Here is a 10,974-nt window from a genome sequence, read left to right on the forward strand (position 1 = left end):
TCAGAAGTATTTTGGTTTGAAGTGATAAACTACATGATCACTCTACTTATACTGTCATAGAAGCCATAGTTTCATTGCCTTAATTTCATTGGGGAGGGGTAAAGCATTGTCTTTCTCTCCTCCCTAGAATAAATCCCTTTCATAGTTTTTTTTCACACCTTTTACATTCTCTACATCCAAAGGCCATTTTACTTTGTTACTGTGGATTCCAATGGAAGCTTGTATCTAAAGAATGCATTTATAAGAGAACTTTATAGAGATGATCAAAAATATTTTAAGACATAGTCAGTATATATTTTACTCTATTCCAGTGGAGCAGGAATCTTGACTCTTGTTCACCGTTGAATATTCAGCCTCTTGCACATGCTTGCTTATAACAGAGATTCAGTAGTGCTATTGAAGGAATATGCAATTTAAAACTTACCCATTTTTTAATTTGAGAAAACTGAAGTTTCTTCATACATACAATTTTCTTCCATAAAGATATGAAGACACTCCATGCACCTGCTTGGAATCATTGGTTAGGAAAATATTTCTCAAACATTGTTCAAATAAAGATTACTTGACCTTTGGCCAAAAACTCAGGCTCCCAGCCTCTGCCCCTGAAAGTCTGGTTCAGTAAGTCTCAGGTGGCTTCAGGTATACAACAGGCATCATATCTAGAATCCTTTCCAAGTCCACATGTTTGAGATCTTTGTTTCATTTTATTGTCAAAAGGACATTTGCTTGAATTCCTACTAGGCTGTCCATCTTTCTACAAAGTCTCTATTAATAAACTAATTATATAGAGAGTATTAGACTGAAAAGAAACTGGGTTCCACCGCATAACTGGTCTTATCACTTCCTCTCTTTGGATACAAGTTTTCTCAACCTTAGAGTGACAAGGCTGAATGACAAGATCCCCTAGCCCTCTTCCAGCTCTATTATCAGGTAATTCTTGTTGTTGAAGCCTGATAGATACCTGGCCAGGTAAAAAGTGCTCCATGAGACATTTTCAACAAAAAAGTGTAAGTACTTTGTCTTTGTTGCTTCATTTATAAGAAATTAACTATGGACTAATTACAAACTGAAGAGATATTTTTAAACTTTTAGGTTATTTAAGCACCATTCTTCATAAACAAACTTCTATACTAGTTTATTTGGGATTCCCTAAAAACATGTTTTGGGAACTGATTGATAACTTTTTATTTGAGGTTAAAAATGATTTCTTAACTCTTGATAATTGTATAGAGCCCTCCACAGATAAGAAAAAAGTCCATTGCATTTGAGTAAATTTGCAGAAGTTAGAAAAGCCTCCCTACCCAAGTGTCCCTATTACTAAATTGTAAGCAAAATCAGAATTAATCTTTTTGGTAACTATGCCAAATATTGAATAGATTTCACAAAAAGGGGAGAGAAGGAGACTCTGGTGAATATACTCACAGAGATTTGTTCATCAAATTAGCCATATATGTCAGACCGGTATAAGCCAAATTATATATTTTTTTCCAGGAGTATAAATCAGATTAGATTAACTTTTTCTAGAATCAGAGGAAGAGAATAGATTGGGAAAGTTTTAAAGCTGGGAAGAAACCCGAGAAGGTCAAGACTTGATGAGAAGAAGGTTCCGAATACCTAAAGGTTATTGCCAGTAAAAGTGGAAAGATGTTCGTGTCTGGTTGGTAAAGAAGCAACAGCAACATTCACTTATTTCAGAATTCTATCTTGGGCTGTTCCAGAAGTCAGATGGAAGAGTTCTGTGAAATAATGTGATAGGAGAAAGAAGGAAGAATTGTATAATTGCAGTTTCTTTATACCAGACGAGCTTTCTGGTGGCATAGTGTTGAAGGTGACATCACAGAGGTGGGATTGATTTTCCTGTATCCTCATATAATTGCCTGACACCCTACTTCTTCCTGTAAGGTGGATTCCACGTAAAGAATAATTATTATTGGTTTAATCCACATTAGCACCGATGTCTCATAGTGGATATTAATCAACTCAATTATCTCTTCAAGTCCAGGTATAAAGAGCAATGAGCAGGCTGCAAAATGTTTCTGGAGATAAGCTTGTGATTTTGACACTTCAGGAATGGACAGAAAACGTGGGAAATACGTAGTGAATATTGAAGACTCTGGAAACCAGCCAGTGAGTATTGATGGCACCACTGTGGTGTGTCCTGATAGTTCACAGTCTTGTTGCCAACAATAATACAACTCTAACTTTTTTTATTACAACCTAGTTCTTCCCCAAAAGGAATTCTTAATCAAAATCCTACATGAAAAACAGTTTTTAGCTATTCTATTACTACTTGTTAATTAGGAAACCTGTATTTTTTCTGTATATCAATATATGAATTATTAAGAAATTTATTTTAATTCTCACTAATCTAAGGTATTAGCAACTTGGGGGGTAACAATTTATTAAACTGTTCAAATAATTCTCTATAGTTATTGTAACTCAAATATAAGATGATGAATCTGTGGTTGATTGCATTAACAAATTATGTTTTTAAAATGTGATATATAGATTATTTTTGTATTAATTGCCTGGACTTTTAGTGTAATATGTAGATTTGTCAGAGCTCAAAAATTTCGTATATTAGAACATGATCCTTTGAAAGTTAGAACATGATTCTTTAAGTGAAGTCTTGGTGCAGGAAGCAAATCATCTAGCAAGTCCTTTAGTTAAAGACTTGCCTCTAGTTAACTACTTGTGAATTAATTTTTTAGTAGAGAATTATATTCGAGGGAAATAGTAGAATTCAATTATATACAATATTATTTGACTATTGCTTATGTTTTTAGAGAAATAACTTAGGACTGTATGTTTTGGGATTGCCTTTTATGAAACTTTGCCTCTGACTCGACTCCAGTGTTCTTGCCTGGAGAATCCCAGGGATGGGGGAGCCTGGTGGGCTGCCATCTATGGGGTTGCACAGAGTCGGACACGACTGAAGCGACTTAGCAGCAGCAGCAGCAGAGAGCCCTTGATACTGGAGACATATGGCAATGTGTTGAATGAAATCAATATAAGTTTGAATGGACAGTTTTATTCTTTGAGGAAAAGTATCTTTGTCCACCTGCACTAACAAGGAAGTTACAAGGCAGGGAAATTGTTCTCTGGATTCTAGATCAGCACTCTTCCCCTAAAGATGTTCTTCATGGCTCTTTGAGCCTTGCAACTATGTTATTAGGTCTTCACGGTGTCAAGATACTCAGATAAAAAGTTCCCTTTCCTAAGGAATTAATCATCTTGAAGATTTCTCTAGACAGTGATGAAATTTTTGAATAAAGAGAACGCATTTTCACCACCGAGTATCTCACATTACATCTGGATATTTGTACATAATGGTAGAGAAATTTTTTTCAATTGAGGTCCATTTTCACCAATGGATCAAAGGAGCAACTGATATCTACATAAAAAAATAGAAATTTTGGAGTTTGTTTTTCCCTCTTAGGGAACATGAAATGGTGACCTCTTTTAAGTTTTGAGCATAGAATTTAAAATTTTTTTCCATGAACATAGCTAATGCATTTTAGGTATGTGTACCGGAGATTATTGACTTCTACCAGGAGCTAATTTATAGCTTCCCAACTGCTCAAAATTTTAACTTTACTCTGCTGTCAGTGCACTTACCCCTCAATTTCCTTCTCTTAAATATTTTCGATTCTGATAAACTGGTCTGGCCAATGAATTTTTATTTAATTATAATAGTTCCAAAAATATTCAAATTCATCAGTCACAAACTGAATATCTGCAGAATAGTGATAGTAATAATATAGAGAAACACAAACTTTTACAAAATATAAATCTTTGTGATTTTCTCAAAATTGCATATTTAAAATTGCATATTTAAAAGCAGATAGGAATTTGTTAAGGTGCTTGTGTATATCATATCTTCTCTTACTCTGTGTCACTGCATTGCTATTCTCTTTATTTCTTTGGCACGATGTTGTACCTTTAGAAAAACAGAACTTGACTAATTTTTTTTATGTTCAAGTGTATTCCTTCTTGACTCTAGCTAATCATAATAATACCCCATTTTATTCTTATAGCTGCTCAATGGCCAGTGTCTGCACACATACATATCTTGATTGTTTTAATGGAAATTAGAGATTGATTGAACTAGCAACATCAGTAACATTTTAAATAACAATTTAGGATTAGTTAGGTAATCAATATAATTAGAGAGCATATTTAAATAATACTCTTGTTATCCTGTGAGAAAAAATTAAATAATTCTATAATATTTTCCAGCTATTACAAATTTATACAAACAATTTATACTCCCATAAGAATGTAACACAGATTGCTCTCCTTCTTTTTCTTAAAACCGTATCTGGAGTTATTTTTCTCTTAAACTCACTTCAAGAAAAACCTAACCACCAAAACCTTTCTTATTTGAACCCATCCTTTTAATTCATTTATTTAAAATAATTCAACATGTATTTAAAGGCTTAAAGAATGATATAATAAGCATGCATGTACCAAACACCAAATTTAAGAAATAAGCCATTACAGATACAGTTGAAGTCTTTTGTTTTTATAGTCTTTGAATGTATTTGACACATAGCATTGTAAGTTTAAGCTGAGCAGTGTGCTACTTTGATACTATACTGTATATGATCAACTATAGTTATCACTAAAGTAATATTTATCACATTACGTAATTATAGTACAAGCATATTGTTCGTACGCATTATTGTGTGTTTTAGATCACTACTTGTTGAAGGCTTGTGAAATCTTCTGTTTATGTCTTCCCAACACCCTTCCCTTCCTCCTTTGTACTACCTGCCCCATGAAGACTCAGGTGAATATGCTTGTACCAAGCATTTTCCAGCTTCTAATCCTTATCATATTTATCTGCATATATATTTCTCAAATTCAAGTCTATTGTGCTTCATCAAAGAAGCATAAGATCTGGTAAGAGTAAAACAATCATATAGAAACTAAAAAATGCATATTGAGAGATTCCTAAATGATTTGTCTTTCGTGGACTGCTAGTTCTGTTCAAAAAAGAGGATGGCATTAGTAATGTTAAGGCTATAGGACCCATTCTGGTATGAGGAATTTTAGTTAGTAGGTTGTGGATAGATGGGTACTGGTCTTACTAGACTTAGAAATCTTGGGTGCTAGAAACTGAATAATGTAGCTGTGATATTGTTACATTATTATTAAAATGAAAATTTCATTTTAGAAAATAGTTATAGCTTTACAGAAAACTGCAAGCATAGCACAGTTTTAAATAAAATGAATAGAGCAGTTTTCTAAACACAGAAAACTGCAGAGAGAATTCCCACATACCTAGGACCCAATTTCCTCTGTTTTTTCTTCCAGCTTTATTCAGATACAATTGACATACAGCACCACAGAAGTTTAAGTTGTATGGCATAATGATTTTACCTACATGCGTGATTAAATGATTATTACAATTTGTTTAGTGATTATCCATCATCTCATATAGACAATTATATTTTTTTGTGATGAGATCTCTTAGGATTTGCTTTTTAACTTTCATATATAACATAGAGCAGAGTTAATTATATTAATCATATTGTATGTCGCATCCCTAGTACTTATTTATCTTACAACTAGAAGTTTGTTCCTTTTTACTGCCTTCATCCAATTCTCCCTTCTCTCCATGGACCCCACCTCTGATAACCATAAATCTGACCTCTTTTTATTATGAGTTTTTCTGTTTGTTTTTGAAGTATAATTGACCTACATTACTATATTATTTCCTGTTATACAACATAGTGATTTGGTATTTCTATACATTTCAAAGTGACCACCCCTGACGATGTTGCTCTATATACTGTGTATTTAATGACTCTATTCCCTATACTGCACTTTTCATACCTGTGACTCATTTATTTTGCACCTGGAAGTTTGTACCTCGTCATTCCCCTCCCCTGTTGCCTTCAACAGTGTCTCCTATTATTAATATCTTACATTAATATGATACATTGGTTACAATTAGTGAACCAATGTTGATACACTGTTATTTTTTAAAGTCCATATTTTATTCAGACTTTTTAGTTTTTTTTAACTGCCCCCTTTCTGTTCTTCTGCATTATTTATTTGTTCAATCATTTATATCAGTATGGACTCTCAGAGGTTTATTTTCTACTTTGGGTTATAATCCAGTACTACTGTACGTTTTTTTGCTCCAAATAGCTTTGGCCATTGAGAGCTCTTTCTGTTGATTCCTGTGTTACTTTGACATACTGACATACACCTGTCATCACCATCATTATTATTTTTTGGTGAAGCATGGGAGGATTTCCTTAATCTCTGGTATTAAAAGATGCTCCAGGCTCATCTTGTAAATTTCCACCCCAGCCCTATCATTAGCCATTTCTCCAGAGATTCCTCATTTCTTTTACTAGGTAAGAGTATGGGATCGAAACCAAGATCTGGGCGCTTGTTCCTGCAAGTGTGTTGTTGCTTCTAGGTCCCCTCAGCTGACAAAGGAAGGAAATGTATGCGTATATAGTAACCTGTGTATACAGACATATCTATAAATACTTCTCTATGTAATCATCTATATTTGTATTTTATGAACATGAGTTTATACTGATAGCTCCAACTTTTTTTATTTTTGTATACTTATCTTATATTTACTGACCTCATTAATTCACTTATTCTAACACTCTGCCTGTAGATTCTTTTGGATTTTCTATAAACACAATCATATCATTATTATTTTTTCAAATTTATAACTTTATTTTTGTTTTGCCAACAATTCACTGGCTAAGACCGCCAATGTTACATTGAATGGAAGTGGTGAAAGTGAATATCTTGTGTTATTCCCAAACTCAGGGGGAAAGCTTGAAATATTTCACAATTAATTATGATGTTAACTTGGGTTTTATGGAGCTACCCTTTGTTAATTATGGAAAAGTCTCTTCTATTACTAGTTTGCTCAGATATTTTGTAATTAATGTCAAAGATTGTATAAAATAATTGAATGAAATCTTGTTTTGAGAGGTATAATATATTTATTTATTCCTCAGTCAGCTTTCAAATGATCTTCTTTGACCACATATGTCATAATATGTCACAACCTAACTTACGTTTGTCAGAATTGTATTACTTTGGACATAAGATATAGTAGCATCTTATTTCTCCCCATTCTTTTCTGTATACAGCCATTACCGAACCTTACAAACTACGAAGCTCACAGTTCAGCATGTGGGCTTACAACATCAATTGATGTAACTGGTGATGCTGGTCCCGGTTTAACTGATGTCTGCACCAACACAGCGACCCTTGGATATTCAGAATTTCCAAACAGAGTATCTCCATATTGTCAGGTAATGTTTGGGGTGACACTGTTTCTCTGGGTTATGATATAATCCACATAGAAGTGCTCTTGATTAAATATTAGAGAAAAAAATTCAGTCAATTAACATTGTTCTTTTGCAAATCTACAACGTCCTCTGAACGTGTCTTCACTGAGAAGAAATGAAATAGAGGTAGATTTATGGGGCTCTTAATTTAAAGAGCTAATGATCTTAATGGAAAGAAAAAACATATATAGAATTTAGGGAAAATATATGGGGCTTCCATGGTGATTCTGACAGTAAAGAATCTGCCTGCAGTGCAGGAGACTCGGTTTGATCCCTGGGTGGGGGAGACCCCCTGGAGCAGGCAATGACTACCCACTCCAGTATTCTTGCCTGGAGAATCTCATGGACAGAGGAGCCTGGTAGGCTGTACAGTCCACGGGGTCACAAAGAGTTGGACACTAACTGAGTGACTAACACGTTCATTTCACCTTTAGGGAAAACATATGTGTCAAAAAAAAAAAAAAAAGCGAAGTTTCGGGTTCCTTTGTTTGGAGGACTGACTGGGTGATGACAGCAGGGCACTGACAGTGAATGATGTCGCAACCCTTGCTCGGCAGAAAGTGAAGGCATGTGCTGAGGCCCTGGGGGCCTAGTCTGTGGGTGATCTGCCTTACTCTCCTTCCCGTCCTGCTTCTGGGCCTAACTGTGGTCCTTCTGTCAGCCTCCTGACTCTGACCTCATGTATTACCAACTTTGACTTAGAAACTATTTAGTACCACCTTGGTTTGGTGCCCAGAGGTGGATTTCCTGTATTCTTCACACTGTTTCTCATGATTCTATTTTCTTCACCTAAAATCTGATGGCCCAAGTCTTCCTTGATTCTACCCCTGACTCCAGGTGAAAACTTGATTTTTGACTGATTGATAACGCCGCCTGGCAGTTTGGCTCAATTCTTCTGACTCTGGATTATACCACTCCTCTAATTAACCCCGCTTTAGAAACAGTTTAGAAAGACTTTGATAAAATAAGAGGGTAAACTCTTGATGACAAGAGACATTGTGGAAGAAAGTTTCTGATAGGAATTATTTAGAGAATGGGCTTCCCTGATGGCTCAAGGGTAAAGAATCAGCCTGCAATGCAGGCAACACAGGAGATAGGGGTTCAATCCCTGGGCTAGAAGATTCCCTGGAGGAAATGGCAACATACTCCAGTATTCTTGCCTGGAAGTCCCATGGACAGAGGAGCCTGGCAGGCTACAGTCCATGGGGCTGCAAAGAGGTGGCTATGACTGAACGACTAAACACTCATTTAGAGAATATATCTCTGATGACCTCAAACAAAGCAGTCCAATCAGAGAGCTGAAAATTATTTTAGATGCCTTTTCTTAACCACAGATGGAAAAACACTGTAGTCTAGGCAGTTGAGATTGTTTGTAAGAATTCACCCAGCCAGACAGTAGCAGTAAGAGCACTTGAACATAGGTCTGGGATTGAGTTTCGATTAATCTTGCTCCTCTTTTTAAAAATTCGAGCAAAAAATGAGGATAATTTTGCCTCTGAAATATAAATATTGTCCTTCCTCTCTTTCCCTTTTGATTTCCTTCTAAGGCCTAGATGACATGGGGCAGGAGGTTCTTTTAGTCATTGGACTCTCTTAGTTGGTGCCCCAGATTTCCTTAGCCTTGGTACCCAGTGCCCTTGAGCTGTTTCTGACTGCCTAGTGGGTGTCACTCTCAACACTCAAATTGTGGTTTATTGCTTGACACAGTGTCTCATATTTTGGGACACTGAAGGGCTACCCTACATGCGCCAAAGACGTATGCACTCTGTTTCCTTTAGTGATCGTTTTCAGTCAAAAGGAAATGGATCAGAATGAGTTCATTAGTGAAACCAGAAGTATTTAAGTACTTAAGAGAGTGTTAGGAAAATGTTACTCATACTGTTTTTTATTTACTATTTACAACAACCCTATTAAAGGGAATGAGGCTTTACATGTAAAGGGAAATTTCCAAATACCACCATCTATCCAGTAAAAGATTTATTAATATAATATACAACTAAATCTGTTAGAGACCAATGGCTATGCCCTTAATTATTATAATACACTGCCTTGTGCAAAAATCTTATTTGGAGGATGTTTCTTATTTTAATTTTCTCAATAACATTTGGAGGTAGATATTGTTATCCCCACTTTTGATATAAGGCAAATTGAAAATTAGGCAAGTTAAGAAATTTGCTCAGAATATTAATAGCATGGAATTCAAAATTAAGACCTCCTTATCTCAAGGCTTACATATTGTATTCTATGCAGTATTTTCTCTACAATAACAAAGAGAGAGAGTGATTACAAAGTATTTTACAGACATTAATCCCAATTCTAATGTTATTACATAGATTTTTATGGATGAAAGAATGTCAAAGAGGTAAGCATCTTACCCAATGAAAATAGCTGATGTCAGCACAAGCTGGATTTCAAGAAATGTTTTCAACTCTGAATTTCATGTTGCTATTACTAACCTGTATGAAGTTAGCTAGAATATTTGAAAAGCAATTAATTAATTCCTTTAAAATGGAAGGCTGCAAAGCAGACCTGTTTCTGACATCTGATTGGCCAAAGATGGGAGAAATTTTTATCAGGTGCTCTTTTGGGTCCTTCAGATTACTGAGCAGTCAGCTACATAACTGTAGATACTTCTCTTGCTAGAGGGAGGAATAAAGTGTTTCTAAGATGACATTCATTATTTCTTTTAGTTTTAAGTATAGATGATGAAAAGGAAGCAGAGAGATCAGTGGATATTCCTTTATTCCTATTACAAAGACCAAGCCTTTCCTAAGTGAAACCTTAAGCTTGAGCCAATATTTATAATATTACAGGCTACAAAGGTATTTTTTTTGTTTATACATTCTTCCACTGAAGTAATCTATATATGAAAAGATTATCAATGGCATAAATTTATCTTGCAACATTTGGTTTCAACTTCAGTAATGTTATTTAAATTCTTTCCAGATGACAAGGAATTTCTTCAGTGATTGGTCTCTGTGGAAAATATTCCTGGCTTCTCTCTTAGCTTCTGTGATAACAACAGCAATTGGAGTATTGATAGTGAGTCTGGTATATAATGGGAAAAATAATAATCCCCAAATTATTATACAACTACCTCAAAACCAGGGGACAGTGTCAACGACAACTGACTCAACCTCATCTACGAGTTCTGACACTACTGTTGGCACTAGTACAGTAGATTCTGCCACAACATCCACTTCCACTACTGTGACAACAACCACTGTGCCCACATCAACAGAAACTACCAGTATGACAGCCACTGACTCAACAGACAGCACAATAGCGACAGCCACCACTTCCTCTGAACCAGTCACAACAGTGACTGCTAGTATTACCACTGAGGCTCCAACCACAACCACCACTGCATCGGCCGCATCTACTGAAACAACAACCGTAACAGTTGTAACTACAACAGCTGAACCAACTACCACAACTAGTCCCACCACAACCACTGAGACTACAACCACAACAACCTCCACTGCTGCTCCCACATCAACTGAAGCTACAACAAGCACAGTTGCCACCACTTCAGCGGAACCAACTACCGCAACAACCACCACCACGACTACTGCTGCTACAACCACAACCACCACCACTGCTGATCCCACATCTACTGAAAGTACCACCACCACAGTTG

At 35.7% G+C, this 10,974-nt stretch overlaps 1 protein-coding gene across 1 annotated transcript; it reads left to right on the forward strand.

The window, feature by feature from the left end:
• Positions 1–2,070: 2,070 nt before the first annotated feature.
• Positions 2,071–10,433, forward strand: LOC139179355 (dynactin-associated protein-like; the record flags this gene model as incomplete). The annotated part of the gene is made up of 3 exons (XM_070778600.1): positions 2,071–2,127; positions 7,134–7,298; positions 10,281–10,433. Coding segments are annotated over exons 1-3 (375 nt in total), but the record flags the coding sequence as incomplete, so codon positions are not given.
• Positions 10,434–10,974: the final 541 nt, after the last annotated feature.

This window comes from Bos indicus, chromosome 24 (assembly GCF_029378745.1).
Source record: "Bos indicus isolate NIAB-ARS_2022 breed Sahiwal x Tharparkar chromosome 24, NIAB-ARS_B.indTharparkar_mat_pri_1.0, whole genome shotgun sequence".
Classification (NCBI taxonomy): Eukaryota; Metazoa; Chordata; class Mammalia; order Artiodactyla; family Bovidae; genus Bos; species Bos indicus.